Raw genomic sequence first — 20,937 nt, 5'->3', positions numbered from 1 at the left:
TCACTTCCCTGTCAGGAATAGTTCATACTCAAAGTGATGAATGAATGGAATGGGTTTGGTCCATTGGAACTGAGTATAATGGGCTTGAATGGGAATTGATTCAAAGCATTGAAAGTTGTTACAATAGGAATGAATGGAGAGGGCCAGGTCAATCACAGTTCTGTACGGTGAATGGTTCACATACGGCTTGTGTTTATCAAAAACCAGAATACTCTCAGAGGATTATGCTTGAAAAAGAGTAACTAAAAAGTTCAAAGTAAATTTATTATCAAACTACGTATATGTCACCATATACAGCCCTGAGATTCATTTTCTTGCAGGGATTCATAGTAGCACAAAGAAATACAGTGGAATTAATTGAAAACTACATACAAAGCATCTGTGGGTGTGAACTTCCCACTATTCAGGACACTTACAGCGACAGGTGTGTAAAAAGGGCCCGAGGAATCATTGGGGACCCGAGTCACCCCAACCACAAACTGTTCCAGCTGCTACCATCTGGGAAACGGTACCGCAGCATAAAAGCCAGGACCAACAAGCTCCGGGACAGCTCCTTCCACCAAGCCATCAGACTGATTAATTCATGCTAATAAAATTGTATTTCTATGCTATGTTGACTGCCCTGTAAGACCATAAGATATAGGAGCAGAAGTAGGCCATTCAGCCCATCAAGTCTGCTCCGCTATTCAATCATGGGCTGATCCAATTCTTCCAGTCATCCCCACTCCCCTGCCTTCTCCCCATACCCTTTGATGGCCTGGCTAATCAAGAACCTATCTATCTCTGCCTTAAATACACCCAATGACTTGGCCTCCACAGCCGCTTGTGGCAACATATTCCACAGATTTACCACCCTCTGACTAAGGTAATTTCTCTGCATCTCAGTTCTAAAAGGAGATCCTTCAATCCAGAAGTCATGCCTTCTTGTCCTAGAATCCCCTACCATGGGAAATAACTTTGCCATATCTAATCTGTTCAGGCCTTTTAACATTCGGAATGTTTCTCTGAGATCCCCCCTCATTCTCCTGAACTCCAGTGAATACAGCCCAAAGGCTGCCAGACGTTCCTCATATGGTAACCCTTTCATTCCTGGAATCATTCTCGTGAATCTTCTCTGAACCCTCTCCAATGTCAGTATATCTTTTCTAAAATAAGGAGTCTAAAACTGCACACAATACTCCAACTGTGGTCTCACAAGTGCCTTATAGAGCCTCAACATCACATCCCTGCTCTAATATTCCATACCTCTAGAAATGAATACCAACATTGCATTCGTCCTGTTGCATGTATTTCTGTACATATTACTTATTACAAGTTACTATAACTTGCACTTTGCACATTCAGATAGAGGCATAATGTAAAGATTTTTACTCCTCACGTATGTGAAGGATGTAAGAAATAAAGTCAATTCAATTCTATTCAAAGACTGACAACCAATGTACAGAAGAAGACAAGCTGCAAATACAAAAAAAAGAATAATTAAATAACACTGAGAACATGAGTTGTAAAGTCTGTTCAGAGTTGAGGTGTCAACTGAAGGGTAATAACTGCTCCTGAACCTGATTGGGACCTATGGCTCCTGTACCTACTGCCTGGTGGTAACAGTGAGAAGAGAGCATGGCCTGGATGGTGGCAGTCTAAATGCAGGTTTTGCTAATTTTCTTGCTCTCAGTTTCCTCTAGATTGTAATCCAGCCAAGCCCTGATGCCTCAGGATTCCTTCGACCTCCTAGGTGGACAGGGAGGGTTAAGGTTCAATGTTTCAGAAGTTTCTTTCTGTCCCTTGCAGGAGCTGAACAGCCAGTTGCTGGAGGAAATAGCACGGATACGAGAGCTCGTTACAGGGAAGAGCCAAGATAGCACGGCCGCTTTACCTGTGACAGGTGACAGAGACAGCTGTGAACTAGAGGTAAAACTGTGGGGGAGGGAGAGGGATGGGGATGAGGGTGAATTGGGGTGGGTGGTGAGGAACAGTGCTTTTCACTGAAATCTACACATTAGACACTTGACCAGGAAACGCTGTAAGAATTATACAGTGGGGAGTGGCCAGTCAACCCCAGGAGGCCCTCCTATTCAAATATCCCAACTCCTCTGGCTTTATACCAAAGTCACAAAGCCTTCCTTTTTAAGCTCTTAATGCATTATTTCTATGTACTTACCATTGAATTAGCTTCCACCGCCCTCTCAGGATGCATAGTTTCTGATCTTAGCGAAGTTCAAAGTAAATTTATTATCGAATGATGTGTATGTTGTCATGTACCACCCTAAGATTCATTTTGCTGTGGGCATTCATAGTGAATACAAAGAAACGCAATAGAATCAGTGAACAACTGCACACAAACAGAAATGGGTAAACACTGAATGAACAAATGAAGAGAAACTGTGCAAATAAAACAGAGATAAATTAGAATTACAAATAAATAATATTGAGAACATAGGTTGTAGAGGCCTTGAAAGTGAGTCTATAGGTTGTGGAATCAATTCAGTGATGGGGTGAGTGAAGCTATCCACTTACTGTGCTAAAGAAAGAATTATCTCTTTCCCCGTGCTCACATGCTTTGTTGTATTATTTAAGAGAAATTTGGATAAGTAGGCGGATGGGAGGGGTACGAAAGGGTACGGTCCAGGTGCGGGTCGATGGAACTGGGTGGAATGGTGGTCCAGCATGGACTGGATGGGCCGAATGACCTGCTGTGGTGCTCTATGAATGTGTGACCATGTGTCCATTCCTCGTTCCCTCTGGCTACAGAAGCAGTTGGGCATGTTTCTGATTTCTGCCGATAAGGAGTGTTAGCCCATCCTCCCCGTGACCACGTGGGTTTCCTCTGGGTGCTATGGCTTCCTCCCACTTCCCACAAATGCGTGGGTTAGGGCTAGTAAGTTGTGGGCGTCCTGTGTTGGCGCTGGTCGTGTGGTCCCAGCAAAATTTGATTTGATTTGACGCATTTCAGTCTATGTTTCGGTGTGCGTAACGACAAATAAAGCTCAACTCTAAATCTTCCTTTGGGGCCACTACAGTCGCAGCGAAGGCCGTGTTTCGGAGGGAATTCCAGGGGTGAGATCCAGTGTTGGTGAAGGATCTGCATTATATATTTCAAGTCAGGACGGCACACAAGTTGGAGGGGAAATCTGTGGGAGGTGGTGCTCCCATGCACCTGCAGTTCATCCTGTCTAGAGGTCATATGTCATGGGGGTGGTGTTGCATGTTACTACAATGTTAAAGCAGATCAGCTCTGGGTAATCTTCCGACCGAAGTACTCCCTGGAGGGTGACCTGGGGAACACTGGCCTAGTTAATACAGTACAGTGACCCTCAGATTCTGGTAATCTCTTCCCCTCTGTGCCAGTCTGTGTGCCATATAGCCCAGCAGTCCTCTGCTGTTCCAGTGGTCGCCTTTGTTTGTCACTTGATTGCAGATCAGAATTGATTTGATTCGTCCCTTAGCTGAACCTGAGTGACCGAGATGTATCAAACGTCAAGTATGAAACAGAAGTCAGGAGCTTTTAATTATGAACTTGCACTGGTGGTTTTCATTATTCTTGACCTTGGAAGGCTAATTACAAATATACATCTAAATTTGATTCCTGTGACCGGGCAGGCTGCTGACATGACATCATTGGATGTACTGAGTTCGGCATTGTGTCTTTATTACTCTCAGTCTTGACACCTCTCGGGCTGAATTATTACTGGACTGGGAGGCTCAAATCTTTTGCTACATCACCTCACAAATATAGGACCAATCTTGATTAAAGACGTGAGTCTTGAGTTTAGTTAGTGAAAAATAAACGTTATGATTTTGATTGAAGTTTAGTGAGGAGATTTAATTGCATAGTGCATGGAGTTCTCTTGAGTCTCCGGATTTCTGCACTGTCATGGAATTACAGGACAGTGCAACACACAAGACTGCCTTTTGGCCCATCTTGATCTCCCTAAACCAACTCTCTGTGTGGACTTCCCCCCCCCTTCCACTTCTTATCTCATTAGCTTTGATGGAGATGGATATGGGCCAAACAGGATTAGCTTAGTGGGTACTGTGGTCAGCATGGACAAGAGATGCTGAAGGGCCTGTTTTCATGCTGTATATCTCTATGACTGAACTCCTGTTTCCACTCCCTTTTTAGCTGCAAATTGCAGCTGCCAACAACCTGGAATCTTTACTGAAACAAGCTCCCTTCTCTTTCTTCAACTGATCACCTTGTCTTTCTCTCTGGCACCTGAAAACTATTTCCCTTGCTCTGAAATAGGGGAGGGTTCAGTCAGCTCTGAAGGTGTTTTAAACAGACAGGGGAGGCTGTCAGTCTTCTCTCTCTTCCCCTGAACAACAGCGCTCTCCGCCGCTGTCTCTGGCATCTTGCCGAGGCTGAGCTTTGTAATGATCTGTAACCCCGCCAGCCTGCTAACACTCAGCAGTGCTGCTGAACCACAGCTGCAGCCCTTATCGTTCACCAACACACAGCCCGTTGCAGGTGCACTGCTGGGCGAAATGGCAGTGAGGGGACTTACAGGGGCTGCTGGTCCTCTGAGAGGATCAAATTCTTAGCTGCTCCTGGGGCAGGCTGTTCCTGATGTGGCGCAGTTCACTAACAGCTTCTCTGTGGAAGGCAGTTCCTACAGCAGTACGTCGATAGTAAAGGCGCTGAATTGGAATCGCGCAACAATAGCGCAGCGGTTACAGCTCGCAGCGATCCTGGGTTCAGAGTTCAATTCCGGCGCTGTTCTGCAAGGAGTCTCTGTACACCCTCCCCGTAGAACGCTGGGTTTCCCCCGGGTGCTCCAGTTTCCTCCCACAGTCCAAAGGCATACCGAGTAGGTTAATTATAAATTGTCCTGTGGCTCGGTTAGGGTTAACCGGGGTTGTGGGGTTGCTGGAACAGCGTGGCTCGAAGGCCGACTTCGCGTGGAATCACTAAAGAAATAAATAAATTCTCGGGTTTACTATCACTGACACGTCGTGAAATTTGTTTTGTGGCAGCAGCGCAGAGCAATGTATAAAAATCACTAAGTTACAGTAAGAAAAATAAGTGGAAAAGAGGAGTAAGGAGGTGGTGTTGATGGGTTCATGGACCGTTCAGAAACCTGATGGCCACGGCAAAGAGGAAGAAGTTGTTCCTGGAAGTCGAGTGTGTGTGATCAGGCTCCTGTACCACCTCTCTGATGGCAGTGATGAGAAGAGGGTGTGCTCTGTACAGTGGATGCCACTTTCTTGACACGCCGCCTTTTGACGATGTCCTCGATGGTGGGGAGGGTTGAGCCCCTGATGGAGCTGGCTGTGTTTACAACCCTCTGCGGTTCCTATCGATTCTGCATCTTGGGGGCTCCATGCCAGGCGGTTATGCAATGCTCCCCATGTACCGTGGAGATGTTCTGACAGGCTGCAGCACTGTCTGGCGTTGGGGGTGGAGGGTACTGCACAGAATTGAAGTAAGCTGCAGAGAGTTGTAAAATTGGTCAGCTCTGTCATCTGTAGTATCCAAGACATCTTCAAGAAGCGGTGCCCCAGAAAGGCGACCCCCACCACCCAGGACATGCCCTCTTCTCATTGTTACCATCGGGAAGGAGGTACAGAAGCCTGAAGTTCAGGAATAGCTTCTTCCCCTCTGCCACCTGGTTTCTAAATGGACACTGAATCCGTGAACACTGTCTCACTACTTTTTTTTAACAATTGTTTTTGCACCACTTATTTGAATCTAACAATTTACTATACATATATACTTACTGTAATTCAGTTTTTTTCCTTATATTTATCATGTATTTCATTGTACTGCTACCGCACAGTTAACAAATTTAATGACGTTTGCCGGTGATATTAAACCTGATTCTGGTCCCTCATCAGGGGCAAACACAGGCAAACAAGACTAGCTCAGAAAGGTACCCTGGTCAGCATGGGCAAGTTGGTCTGAAGAGCCATGTACTTTATAACTATTATTCTATTAATGGGTTATGACGTAAACTTCTTTAACACATACACATACCACCTGTGGAGTGACATTAAGTTTTACATCCCAAAGAAACCTTTCAGAGTTTACATCAGATGTACTGCTACCTTCCTTCATTGGAAATTTTTAAAAAATTGATGTTGGTGTAGCTGATAACAGTATTCAGGTATCTGTGGATGGACCTAAGGTACAAAGGACTAATCGGTGACTGGTGGTGATTGAATGACAGGACAGCCTTGAGGGGCTAAATGGCCTTCTCCTCTGTTTTCCATCTAACACCTTCCTGTCTAAGTGAAGTAGTGACCTGGTTTAGACACGTGTACCCATGCTGTCCTCTTGACCATTCTCTCTGCTCACTGGCACAGTCAACAATCCTACGTTGAGGGCCAATACACCCAAGAATCCCCACAGGAGCCACAAGGACTTCCAGCTGAGCAACAGTGTTAGCTGGCAATCCCAGTGTGTCGGGGTCAGGGGCCATACATTTAACTATCACTGGATGATGTTAAACCAGCTCCTCCCGCGGGTATACGTAGTTGCCTAGGAACTGGGTCACAAAACATTGTTTGTCTTTAGCAGCCTCAGCTCAAGGCCGATGCAGTAAATCGTTTCCACACGAAAACTTGAGGGCCAGTGTTATAGGGAAAGCTGAATTAATTAGGACTTTATTGCCCCGAAGCACAGGAAAATGAGGAGAGCTTTGATAGACACACACACACACACACACACACACACACACACACACACACACACACCCACACACACCCACACACAATGCTGGAGGAACTTGGGTCAGACAGCATCCACAGAAATGAACAAACACTCAATGTTTCAGGCCGAGACCCTTCTTCAGGACTGGAAAGGAAGGAGGAAGACATCATATTAGAAAAGTGGAGGGGGGAGGGAAGGAGGACGGCTAGAAGGTGATAGGTGAAGCCAGGTGGATTGGAACAGTAAATGTCTGGAGGGGAAGGAATCTGAAATGAGAGGAGAGTGGACCATGGAAGAAAGGGAAGGAGGGGCAACGGGGAGGTAAGAAGAGGTAACTGGCCAGAGTGAGGAAAAGAAGAATAGGGAAGGGGGAGGGAATTTTTTTTTACCGGAAGAAGAAATCAATATTCATGCCATCAGGTTGAAGGCTACCCAGATGGAATATAAAGTGTTGTTCATCCACTCTGAGGGTTGGCCTCATTTTGGGACATTTTGTGACATGTCAGAATGGGAATGGAAATCGGAATTAAAATATTTGGCCACCGGGAAGTTCCAACTTTGGCGGATGGAGCCGAGGTGCTTGACGAAGCGTTCCCCAGTTAACGACGGGTCTCGCCAATGTAGAGAAGGCAGCATCGGGAGCACCCAACACAATAGACGGCCCCAGCAGGTTCACAGGTGAAGTGTTGCCTCACTTCGGTGAGGGAGGAGGTGAATGGGCAGGTGTAACACTTTGCCCTCCTGTAGGGAGGGAGATTAGTGGGGAGGGACGAATGGACAATGGAATCATGGACGGAGTAATCCCTGGGGAAAGCGGAGAGTTGGGAAAGGTAAAGATATGTTTGGTGGTGGGGTCCCATTGAAGATGGTGGAGGTTGTGGAGGATGATGTGTTGGATGCAGAGGCTCATGGGGGGGTAGGTAAGGACAAGAGCAACTCTGGCGCTGTTAAGACGATGGGAATATGGGATCAGCGAGATTTGATAGAGGTATACAAACTTACGAGGGGTACAGAAAGGGTTAATGCAGGCTTTTTCACTGAGGTTGGGTGAGATTAGAGCTAGAGGTCATGGGTTAAGAGGGAAAGGTGAAAGGTGAAATGTTTAAGGATGCTCTTCACTCAGAGTGGTGTTGGTCTGGAGTGAGATGTCAAAGGAAGTGGTGGATGTGGGATTTCAACATTTAAGAGAAATTTGAATAGGTACTATGCATGAATGGGCGGGATGTGAGGGGCTAATCAAAGGAACTAAACAAGAGTAACAGTTCAACAAGGGCTAGATGGGCCAAAGGACCTGTTTCTGTGCTGTAGTGCTCCATGAGTCTATACCAGGTGTTACATCTGACCAGCGCATACCCTCCCCGTCCCCGGGGCTCTTTTGGGGCTGTGTCCAGTCTTGGGTTGGGTCTCACTGGCCTCTCTGCAGAGCGAGCCGCGCTCTCGGTGGGCGGTGTTGGCCCGCTCCAGGGTCACTGCGCCAGCAGAGATGTGAAATGCAGAAACCGGTGTATTCCCAAGCTGTAGCTCAGCCTCACAACTGGGAGATCTCTCGAGTGTTAAAGTCAAGTCAAGTCACTTTTTATTGTCATTTCGACCATAACTGCTGGTACAGTACACAGTAAAAACGAGACAATGTTTTTCAGGACCATGGTGCTACATGAACAATACAAAAACTACACTGAACTACGTAAAACAACACAAAACTACACTAGACTACAGACCTAAAGATCCTCCCGCAGGGCTGCAACCTCGTTCACTCCGTTATATCATCACAAAGCTACCAGCCAATAACTTACTCCCTGTTTATTATGCCACACTTAACCCATTCAGCTCCTTCCATCTTGTACCTGACGCTGGGGAATCCATTCTGTACATGAACCAACCAGCGACCTGCGGCAGGATCGCGGCAGGGTCTCAGCAGGTCTCAAGCAGCATTTGAGCTGGAGAAAGTATTTATTTATTTATTGAGCTACAGCGTGGAATAGCCCTCCTGGCCCTTCAAGCCACGCCGCCCAGCAATCCCGATTTAACCCTCGCCTAATCATGGGACAGTTTACAATGAGCAATTAACCTACCAACCACTGCGTCTTTGGACTGTGGGAGGAAACCGGAGCACCTGGAGGAAACTCACAGGGAGAATGTACAACCTCCTCACAGGCAGCGGTGGGAATTGAACCCGGGTCGCTGGTACAGGAAAGTGTTGTGCTAACCACCACACCACAGTGTTTCTCCACAGATACTGCTCGACCTGCAGAGTTCTTCCACCAGCCTGTGTGTTGCCCTGGCTTTCTGCATCTGCAGTCTCTTGTGTCTGTACAGTATATAAACCATTTGAGCACCCCGTGGAGGGGAGGCTTGGTAATGATGCTTTTTCGGCCTTAAGCTGCGAATTTCTGCTGGAATTACTCCAGTGGAAGAGGTTAACCTTCACAATGAACAGTTCAGGGTTAATGCTAGGCTCCTCTCATATCGGAGCACAATCCAGCATAGGACAGGGACAGCCTGTGCACAGGGGGGAGCAGGGGAGGTGAACGAATGGGAATGGGGAGAGAATAAAATGGGACTGAGGTATACGATTAGCATGGGCTTGATGGACCGAAGGGCCTGTTTCCGTGATGCAAGAGCAGATGAAATTCTGTGGCTTCGGAAAGTAACACTTAACGGCAGTAGAGACCCGGATTCAATTCCTGCTGTGGTGAGTGTGTACATTCTCCACATGACTGCACGGGTTTCCTGGCGCTCCAGTGTCCTCCGACATCCCAAGGGTGTACGGGTTAGGGTTAATAAGTTGTGGGCGTGTAACCTTGGTGCCAGAAGCATGGTGACACTTGCGGGCTGCCCCCAGCACGTCCTCACTCAGACTGTGTCAGTCTGTAGTGAAGGACCTCGGCCCGAAACGTCGACTCTTTACTCTTTTCCACGGATGCTGCCTGGCCTGCTGAGCTCCTCCAGCATTCTGTGTGCATTCGCGCATTTCACGTATGCTTTTTTCAAAGTTTTGATGCACGTGTGGCAAATAAAGTTATTTTTTTCCTTTACTCAGTAGTAACAACCTCTAGCCAAACCATTCACAGAGTAAAGATGAGTCAAAATTTAACATGAGTTACTTCCAGCATCTCTAACTTGCTCCGTGGTCAATGTTATTCTACAAAAGCTAATCCCTTGAATGGATTGAAGCAGCTCGCTCCTGGGTATTTATTGTTCTGCCTTATTGCCAGAATGTTTCTGGGCTCCTTGTTCTTGGGACTGGACACTGGGGGTGAGCTTACGGCACTCTCTCTCTGTCCTCAGATGTTGCTGCGGGTGAAGGAGAACGAAGTGCAGAATCTCAGGAAGGAAACGCTGTGCCTACGCGATGAGCTTCAGACCGTGCAGTGGGTGAGTGCCTCTCGCAGGCCTTCCGGCGAGTTAACGAGGCAGGTCCAGTTCGGGGGCCTGACCCTCAGCGCTGTCGCGGTCCTCCCACCGCCCGTCTGCCCGCCGTGACTTTGTTCGTGAATTCTCTCTGCAGGATAAGAAGTACGCCACGGACAGGTACAACGATATTTTCGTGGAATTGAGCGTCATGAAGGTGAGAACGGAGCGTGAGCTGTGCCAGGTGAAAGAGCAGCTGAAGCTGGCACTGTCTGCACTGAATGAGAAGACAACTTTACAGGACAGCGGCACAAAATAACGGTGAGTGTGTGTGCCCCGGGGTCTGGTGAGAGCTGTGTGTACTGACCCTGGTGTTTGGCTTCATATCACCTCACCCTTATCTTCCTCACCTCCCCTACCTGCCAGGAACCGGCTCTGGGGCCTTCCTCCAGTTCTGAACTCTTCCATTCACCTGTGTCGATGGAGGCTGCAGAGGCCCTTAACACTGGCATTGCCCCCTCAAGGTGGTCCACAGTCACTGAGAGAGACACAAACAGGTCTTTTGGCCCTTTGAGTTTGTGCCAACCAGCAAGCACTGGTTATTTCTCACTTATCCGCTCGGACAGAGCCCGAGGTGCCATCTGTTCTCCTACCTGCGCAGTGCTTGGACAACTTAAACATTGGCCCAGATGCACTGGGAGCCTAAGTGTTGGGTGCGGAGTCGAGGGTCGGGCTGATTCCACCCGCCCTCCTGCCAGTGTTTGTTCCTTTCTCCGCAGCGCCGAGGCCGTGAACCGATCCGGCTGCTGTGCGTTTCTGCCCCGCTGGTGTGGTGAACTGGGGGCTGAGGCTTGGGCCTACTCCGGCAGCTCCAGGAGCGGATCTGGGATCAGTCTGGTTCGGGATGCTGTGGGCTTGCTTCTGTTGTTTGCATGATGCGTGCTTTCTTTCCCTCCCTTTTTTTAATTGGGTTATTCGAGTTTCTTGCTTTGTGGCTGCCTGTAAGCAGGCAAATCTCAGGGTGTATAATTTATCCATTCGTTGATAATAAATGCCCTTTTAATCTTTGAATCTCTGTGGCTGGAATGTTCGGCTGAAAATGAAGCAGATAATTTCATGATCAGCTGTTATTCCTACACTCCAGTGCATTGTGTGGCTGCTATGGACAACTGGTCTGTATGACAATAATCCCACAGGGGCAAAGCGGGCAAAACCAGCATTTATCAACATCGCTAATTGCCATTGGGATGGTGATGGTGAATTGCCTTCATGAACCACTGCAGTCCCGCTGGAAAAGGTAGTCCCAGAGCACCACTGGGGAGGGAGTTCCTGGGTTTTTACCCAGTAAAGAAATTGTGTTATATTTCAACTCAATTCCATTTTAATTGTCATTCAATCATATATGAATGCAGCCAAACAAGACAGCGTTATGATGGAGTCAAGGTGCAAAATCACATTACCAACAGTCACACGCAAGAACACCGTCACAGTATAAAATAGTCCTGACACCTCCCCCTACCGCCCCCCCAGCACTGCACCTCCCCCACCCCCCGGCACTGCACCTCCCCCACCCTCCCGCCACTGCACCTCCCCCTACCGCCCCCCAGCACTGCACCTCCCCCACCCTCCTGGCACTGCACCTCCCCCACCCCCAGCACTGCACCTCCCCCTACTGCCCCCCAGCACTACACCTCCCCCCCGCACTGCACCTCCCCCACCCTCCCGGCACTGCACCTCCCCCTACCGCCCCCCAGCACTGCACCTCCCCCCCCACTGCACCTCCCCCACCCTCCCAGCACTGCACCTCCCCCTACCACCCCCCAGCACTGCATCTCCCCCACCCTCCTGGCACTGCACCTCCCCCACCCCCAGCACTACACCTCCCCCTACTGCCCCCCAGCACTACACCTCCCCCCACCCACTGCACCTCCCCCTACCGCCCCCCAGCACTGCACCTCCCCCCCCCGCACCTCCCCCACCCTCCCGGCACTGCACCTCCCCCTACCACCCCCCAGCACTGCACATCCCCCACCCTCCTGGCACTGCACCTCCCCCACCCTCCCGGCACCGCACCTCCCCCTACTGCCCCCCAGCACTACACCTCCCCCCCCACTGCACCTCCCCCACCCTCCCGGCACTGTACCTCCCCCTACCACCCCCCAGCACTGCACCTGCCCCACCCTCCCGGCACCGCACCTCCCCCACCCCCCGGTACTGCAGCTTGAGGCCCAGTCCTCGCATATAGAATATTAGTAAAAACAAAACCAGACAAACATATATGTACGTAGTCCAGACCTCTCAGCCCATTTGAAATCTTCAGCTGACCACAACTGCGCTACACATCCCGCTGTGGAGCGTGTCGGTTCAGATGCCGCTCCCCGGTGGCTGATGATGGTGGTCTCCGCCTGCTGCCCCTGTGGTAGTAAGAATCGTGCCTTTGGGAGGAAAGGCCAGTGCTTTGGCAAGTCTCTGTGGGCTTGGGGAGAGGATACGCAGGGTCATGATTGAACGTTGGTTTTACTCACCCCTCTGCTCCGCTCTCGCCCCTCCCCTCGCAGGCTCCCCCTTGGCCTTGCCACAGAGGAAGAGACCCAGCGATGAAGCCTTCAGTCCCGGCCGAAGGCTCGGAATTACCTGTGGATGCGGAGGTGCCTGGAAGACTCGCTCCGTGCCTTTCTTCTGGTCCTACTGTTTAATAACGGCTCCCAATGTCGAAATTGCTGTGAAATTAAAACTGAGAATATATATATATATATATTATGTATACACACCGGTTAGCAGTTATCACCTGTTCCATTCAACCCCTCATCCATCCTAACCCCTCGCACAGTTGCCGTGGTAACCTGCAACCACTAGGTATTGGCCTGCTTTTCCGATGCGTCCGAGTTGGCGGCTGTGAAGACCGCAGTGGCTCTGGGCTGGGATTCCCCACTCCAGTGTCTTGGCTTTGTACTGGAAGGCACACAGCCCATCCTTTGGCGCCATTGCCGGTTCCAGCGTCCAGGGTGGCCAGCTCGAGCTGGGGCTGTCCCCGGAGCTTGTCTTCCCTCGTTCCGCCCAGCCCGCCTCCCCACCCGCGGAGCAGCCGGTGGGAATGGGCGTGGACACACAGACCCATCACCACGCTCTGTTTGCAGAGGGAATCAGGAGTGGGAATTCACCCTCCCTGCCATACGGATTTCTCGAACTTGTCAGTTCAAAAGGCTTTGTTCCTCACCCCCCACCCCCCAGCTTTTTATGACTGTCAGCATTGAACTTCAATGCTTTGAAATCTTCCTCCCAGCTGATCCTCAGGGCAGCTTCCAGGGAGTGAACCAGCCTTCTCCTGGAAATCCCGGAATGGACAGGCGGTTGGTGACCCAAAATGGGAATCAGCTCTGTTTAAGCAGGATGTTCAGGAGGTTCATTCAGGACCCTTCTCTCCCCTCCTCCGCTATTCAAGCCAAGTGACGAGTGGCTGAGGAAGAAAGGAGGTGTATTATTATGTGAGGTGCTGTGGCAGAGTCCAGTTCAGTCTGTACCCTGCTGTGCTAAGGCTTTGGACAGATGCACATGATTTTTTCATGTTCCTACATGTGCTGCAGCCCAGAAACTTCCTCTACCCTGCAGGTTTAGCAGACAAAGGCATTCACACCATCAAGGCCATTCTACCATTCAGTTTGATCCTTAGGATGAGGGGGGGAGGAGAAACCACTTTCTCCCATCTCACTTTTCAAAATCCTTGATACACATATCCAATGGGACATGGATGGGTAGGGTATGAGGGCACCCAGGGGTGGGGCATATCCAATGGGACATGGATGGGTAGGGTATGAGGGCACCCAGGGGTGGGGCATATCCAATGGGACATGGATGGGTAGGGTATGAGGGCACCCAGGGGTGGGGCATATCCAATGGGACATGGATGGGTAGGGTATGAGGGCACCCAGGGGTGGGGCATATCCAATGGGACATGGATGGGTAGGGTATGAGGGCACCCAGGGGTGGGGCATATCCAATGGGACATGGATGGGTAGGGTATGAGGGCACCCAGGGGTGGAGCATATCCAATGGGACATGGATGGGTAGGGTATGAGGGCACCCAGGGGTGGGGCATATCCAATGGGACATGGATGGGTAGGGTATGAGGGCACCCAGGGCTGGGGCATATCCAATGGGACATGGATGGGTAGGGTATGAGGGCACCCAGGGGTGGGGCATATCCAATGGGACATGGATGGGTAGGGTATCAGGGCACCCAGGGCTGGGGCATATCCAATGGGACATGGATGGGTAGGGTATCAGGGCACCCAGGGCTGGGGCATATCCAATGGGACATGGATGGGTAGGGTATCAGGGCACCCAGGGGTGGGGCATATCCAATGGGACATGGATGGGTAGGGTATCAGGGCACCCAGGGGTGGGGCATATCCAATGGGACATGGATGGGTAGGGTATGAGGGCACCCAGGGGTGGGGCATATCCAATGGGACATGGATGGGTAGGGTATCAGGACACCCAGGGGTGGGGCATATCCAATGGGACATGGATGGGTAGGGTATGAGGACACCCAGGGGTGGGGCATATCCAATGGGACATGGATGGGTAGGGTATGAGGACACCCAGGGGTGGGGCATATCCAATGGGACATGGATGGGTAGGGTATGAGGACACCCAGGGGTGGAGCATATCCAATGGGACATGGATGGGTAGGGTATGAGGGCACCCAGGGGTGGGGCATATCCAATGGGACATGGATGGGTAGGGTATGAGGGCACCCAGGGGTGGGGCATATCCAATGGGACATGGATGGGTAGGGTATGAGGACACCCAGGGGTGGGGCATATCCAATGGGACATGGATGGGTAGGGTATGAGGACACCCAGGGGTGGGGCATATCCAATGGGACTGGATGGGTAGGGTATGAGGGCACCCAGGGGTGGGGCATATCCAATGGGATATGGATGGGTAGGGTATGAGGACACCCAGGGGTGGGGCATATCCAATGGGACATGGATGGGTAGGGTATGAGGACACCCAGGGGTGGGGCATATCCAATGGGACATGGATGGGTAGGGTATGAGGGCACCCAGGGGTGGGGCATATCCAATGGGACATGGATGGGTAGGGTATGAGGGCACCCAGGGGTGGGGCATATCCAATGGGACATGGATGGGTAGGGTATCAGGACACCCAGGGGTGGGGCATATCCAATGGGATATGGATGGGTAGGGTATGAGGGCACCCAGGGGTGGGGCATATCCAATGGGACATGGATGGGTAGGGTATCAGGACACCCAGGGGTGGGGCATATCCAATGGGACTGGATGGGTAGGGTATCAGGACACCCAGGGGTGGGGCATATCCAATGGGACATGGATGGGTAGGGTATGAGGGCACCCAGGGGTGGGGCATATCCAATGGGATATGGATGGGTAGGGTATGAGGGCACCCAGGGGTGGGGCATATCCAATGGGACATGGATGGGTAGGGTATGAGGGCACCCAGGGGTGGGGCATATCCAATGGGACTGGATGGGTAGGGTATGAGGACACCCAGGGGTGGGGCATATCCAATGGGACATGGATGGGTAGGGTATAAGGACACCCAGGGGTGGGGCATATCCAATGGGACTGGATGGGTAGGGTATCAGGACACCCAGGGGTGGGGCATATCCAATGGGACATGGATGGTTAGGGTATAAGGACACCCAGGGGTGGGGCATATCCAATGGGACATGGATGGGTAGGGTATAAGGACACCCAGGGGTGGGGCATATCCAATGGGACATGGATGGGTAGGGTATGAGGGCACCCAGGGGTGGGGCATATCCAATGGGACTGGATGGGTAGGGTATGAGGGCACCCAGGGGTGGGGCAGATCTGCCACAGGGTACTGTATCTAAATGCAATGACTAAAGACCACTTAGGAACTTTTCTCCACCTTTTCCTCTCCAGTTTCCTTGCAGGTAGACCATTAGACATCGTAGCAGAATCAGGCCATTCAGCCCATTCAGTCTGCTCCGCCACTGGACCATGGCTGATTTATTTTCCCTCTCCTGTCTTCTCCCCATAACCTTTGACGCCTTTACTCTGCTTTCAATGTACCCAATGACTTGGCCTCCACAGCCACTGGTGGCAGCAAATTCCACAGATTCATCACCCTCTGGCTAAAGAGATTCCCCTCGTCTCTGTTCTTAAGGAAAATCTTGTATTCTGAGGCTGTGACCTCTGGTTCTAGACTCTCCCTATTGGAAACATCCTCTCCATGTCCATTCTGGCTAGGCCTTTCGACATCTGATAGGTTTCAATGAGATCCTCCCCTCACTTTTCTAAACTCCCGAGGGCAGGCCCAGAATCATCAATTGCTCCTCATATGTTAACCTTTTCATGGCCAGGATCATTCTCATAAACCTCTGGACACGCTCAAATGCCAGAACTTCCTTCTGTTTCAGTTTCTGGATACCACATCCCTCCCTTCATTGCCCTCCTGTCCAGTCACTATGCTACTTATTTACTATGTTTATGTTTTATTTTAGCAGAAAGAGACCATTCAATCCATCAAACCCATGCTAGCTCTCAGAACAATTCCATGCCCTCACTAATTTTCCCTGCGCTCTATCCTTCTCACATTCAGGTTGACTTCCTCCATTTTCGACCACTAGCGGCCAATTAACCCACAAAGCAGATTCCTGGAGTGTCCAGGGGAATCCCATACTGTCACAGGGAGAACGATGAAACTCCAAAGTCTGGATTGAACCCGGATCTCTGAAGCTGTGAGGCAGCTCACCAAGCTCACTACCTCACCAAGGCACTCTGAGTCTCTTTCTGCCACTTCCAGTCTCTCCCCACCATTCCCACCCTCACTCAGGAGCCTCTATCATCCCAACCTCTCCCAGTTGGCCCTGGCTGTTTCTGGTCATTCACAAGCCCTCCCAGGCTCTCTCAATGACTCCTAGGCAGTTCCAAATGCTCCCCACCAACCTTGGCTTCTCTAAGTGTTCCTCGCTGCTCCCGGTCACTCCCAGCCGATGAATAGCTCCCAGATTGCCAGCAGAAGGAACAGAGCGAGTACAGGCAGAATAGAGATACCAGTGGACTCTTGTCTCGAAAGCAGAGTACACTGTGTAGTGTTGCCGGGGAATAATCCCTGCACCGTGATGTTTGCTAAACCGAGGTGTGAAGAGCCCCCATTGGGTTGCAGTGTGCACGCTCACTGGTACTGTCTGCTCTGCACTGACGCTCCCCCTTCGTGGCTCTGCCTCCCACTGACCTGGAGGGTAGCAGCCAGCAACTAGAGTTTACCAGCCCCGTCGCTCCAACCACCCGATTATCTCCTGTGCTGGTGAGTCTAGTCAGTTGACACTTCTGGACACCCAAACCACAGCCATCTCCACTTGTCCAGCTGCCGTCCACTGCCCAGCTTATCAGACCATTCCATGTCTGGCTCCAGAGAGAGAGAGCCATCCCATTGAATACTCAAGAGCCGAGATCTTCGGTTCTCTCTCCAGCTCCTTCCTGTTCCCTCTCCAAGGCTGAGCTGTGGATCCAAGACATCCCTACTGGTGAGATTCCTGCTTTCTGTCACTGTTGCCACTCTTCACCCCCAACTTAACTGATCTTCTGAAGCCTTCACACCTTCCTCCTCCCCCGTGCTGCTTATGGGTTCTTCCAAGACCAGGGTACCGATCCCACCCAGCCTGGGGCTCTTTCCGAACTGTGTGGTGTCACACCGCACCCTGTCTTCCTCATCTTAGCACCCAGCAGCCTCACCCCTCCCCATCAATGTTACCTCTCCTATTTCTGCACTCCTCCAATTCTCGAGCAACGCACACAAGATGGTGGAGCAACCCTAGTATCAGGCAGCATCTATGGAGGGAATAAACAGTGACCCTTTCAGGCTGAGAGCCTTCAGGACTGCCAAACAGAGGAGAAAATCTTCAAGGTTGGCACGTCTCGAAAAGACTACACAATTGTTTGTTCCCATCCATAGATGCTGCCTGACTTGCTGAGTTTCGGTTTGTTGCTCAAGATTTCCCAAGTCTCATTCTCATCTCATCATTGCCCTGTAGAAGCCCAGAGCCTGCTGCAGCCCCTACCAAACTCTCTCCCTCCCTCCTCAACATTTGACCAGGATCAACGCCAATTGCCTTAAAGTCACCTTAAGTGTCTTGTCGTTTACCAGGGCTGCGAAGCACATCATCATTGTGTGCCGTGTGGTATGACATCATCATGATGTGCCATGTCATGATCTATCCATGACCATGATGGTTCTTGGCAAATTTCTCTACAGAAGTGGTTTGCCATCGCCGCCTTCTGGGCAATGTCTTTATAAGACGGGTGACCCCAGCCAATATCAATACTCTTCAGGGATTGTCTGCCTGATGTGAGTGGCCACATAGCCAGGACTTGTGCACCGGCTGCTCATTCGGCCGCCCACCGCCTGCTCCCATGGCCTCATGTGATCCTGATTTGGGGTGGGGGGGGGGAGGGGTGGTGGTGCTATACCTTCCCCAAGGGTGACCTGCAAGCTAGTGGAGGGAGGAAATGCCTTACACCTCCTTTGGTAGAGACGTAACTCCACCCCGCCACTCAAGAAGCATCTCAGGGGTTTAAAACTCTGAGGCAACATATTATCATAATGACCTACCCCCTGGCCTTCGGCTAGTTCCTCTGACACAAATGCCTCTTGTGCTTGCAAAGTTACCAGCTCTCCCGGGACAGGAATGCCTTCTCTGTGAGTCTTGGGGTGGCCAGTTATCAGTGAGGAACTCAAACTACACCCCCATCCCAGGAATTTTGAAGTCTTGGACTCCACTCTGCCTGTTACATTTATAAATGCACCCCCAGCACTGCCTATTGCGTCCACAGTCCTGCAGGTTACAGATCAAGATGGAAGACACCCACATTGCAATAAGTCACAACAGTGTGGCCTGGAGTGTGAAGCACTGGAGTGGCTGATAACGTATCAAAGAAGCTACTGTGATATGAAGCACGTGTAATATTCTAAAGAGTATTTTCAATGTAGACTAGCATATAAAATAAATTTGTTAAATATGAGTGAAACCTCGTGTGTGGCCAGTTTGTGTGTCAGCAGCTGAGGCTGTGAATGGGAGAGCATGAATGGAACAAATTGCTGAGGGACTCAATGGAATCAAGCCTTAGCCCATTGCACCCCCAACGTCATAACCCTCGATCATTTTCACTGCTAGAGCCTCTCTCTCCCCTTTCCCCACTCCCCTCTCCTTCCCTTTCTCTCACATTCAGGGAAGGAAAACCTGCAGTGCCCAGGGGAGAGTATTACGAAGGAGCATAGCTCATGGGAAGGAATTTCTTCTCAAATAGTCTCGTATTTCCTTACGACCAGGAAAGAAGCCATTAGGCCCTTCAAGTGTATGTTGGTTTATACAGCATCCCACAAGAATACAGGGAAATTGGAACAGGAGTTGTCAAAGTTCAAAGTAAATTTTATTATCAAAGGTCAAATACGTCACCACATACAACCCTGAGTTTCATTTTCCTGTGGGCATACTCAGTAAATCTATAGAATAGTAACTATAACCGAGTCAATGAAAGATAACCAGAGTACAGAAGATAAACTCTGCAAATGCAAATATAAATAAATAGCAGTAAATAACGAGACCACAAAATAACAAGACAAAGAGTCTTTAAAATGATCTCCATGGCAACGCCCTACAGCCTTGAATTCCTCAATCTTTTAAAAATGTCTCTACCTCCTGGTGATCCAACCTCCACATCCCCCAATGCAAAGAAGTTCCTCCGCTCCTCAACGTTAACTGACTGTCCCGTATTGTAACTATGTCCCCTCATTGGAAACTCTCATGGTCTCTCATACACCAAAGATGAATTGACTTTATTACTTGCATGCGAGGAGTAAAAATCCTTACATCTCCGTCCAAATGTGCAATGTGCAATTTATAGTAACTTATAATAAATAGTATGTACAACAGGACAGTCAGTATAACATAGAAATACAATTGTGTCAGCATGAATTAATCAGTCTGATGGCCTGGTGGAAGAAGCTGTCCCGGAGCCTGTTGGTCCTGGCTTTTATGCTGCGGTACCGTTTCCCGGATGGTAGCAGCTGGAACAGTTTGTGGTTTGTGATGAATTCTTCATCCCTCAATTCGTCTCATCATATCCCTTGCATTTTATTCGTTCACCTGCACTGAATTTTCTCCATAGCTGCCACAGAATAGTCTGCATTCTGTTTTTTTTTTGCTACCTGGGTGTACTCACCAACTGTGATGGCACGATCTGTCTGGATGGAGTACAGGCAAAAGCTTTTCACTCTGTCTCCGTGCATTTGACAAGGATGAACCATTATTCCAATGTTACATCTTGACACAGGCACTACTTTCACAAGCACTTTTATATAGAGCAGAGGAATCGGGAAATACAGGTCTATAGTTCCTTGAAAGTGGTGTCACAGATTGATAGGATCATAAATATATTCGCCAGCAGGGTTGAAACTCCAAAACTCCAGATTAATGCTTCTTTGCAAAATCCCTCTCATCCCAGGGATATCATAGGTCCCATTCTAACACACATTAAGACTATAAGATATAGGAGCAGAATCAGGCCATTTGGCCCATCTCGCTCAGCCCCATTCTCCTGTTTTCTCTCTTTGTTCCTTCACGCCCTGACCAATCAAGAATCTATCAACCTCTGCCTTAAATATACATAATGACTTGGCCTTCACAGCCGCCTGTGGCAAAGAATTCCACAAATTCACTACTCTCTCTCTGTTATTCCATACATCCCTCAACTCCCCCCCCCCCCCCGCCGCCCCCAATTCTAGTACTAGCTGCCTACAGCAATGACAGTTTACAGTGGCCAGTTATCCTGCCAGTCCGGGTCTGCTGGAGATGTGGGAAGAAACCAGAACACCTGAGGTTCATGGTGAACTACAGCACAGGAACAGGACCCTCGGGCCATCTT

General features: G+C 50.0%; 1 protein-coding gene across 6 annotated transcripts in view; it reads left to right on the top strand.

The window, feature by feature from the left end:
- LOC140204863 (TRIO and F-actin-binding protein-like) overlaps positions 1-13,819 on the top strand; it is a 301,234-nt gene extending 287,415 nt beyond the window's left edge. For all 6 annotated transcript variants that reach the window (XM_072271741.1, XM_072271739.1, XM_072271738.1 and 3 more), the window contains 4 exons: positions 1,789-1,908; positions 9,935-10,021; positions 10,155-10,318; positions 12,556-13,819. In XM_072271741.1, the coding sequence (XP_072127842.1) occupies positions 1,789-1,908; positions 9,935-10,021; positions 10,155-10,316 (369 nt within the window). In that variant the 3' untranslated portion in view covers positions 10,317-10,318; positions 12,556-13,819. The remainder of the gene's footprint in view (positions 1-1,788; positions 1,909-9,934; positions 10,022-10,154; positions 10,319-12,555) is intronic.
- Positions 13,820-20,937: the final 7,118 nt, after the last annotated feature.

This window comes from Mobula birostris, chromosome 11, assembly GCF_030028105.1.
Source record: "Mobula birostris isolate sMobBir1 chromosome 11, sMobBir1.hap1, whole genome shotgun sequence".
Classification (NCBI taxonomy): Eukaryota; Metazoa; Chordata; class Chondrichthyes; order Myliobatiformes; family Myliobatidae; genus Mobula; species Mobula birostris.
This window is presented reverse-complemented; position numbering and strand designations above follow the sequence as displayed.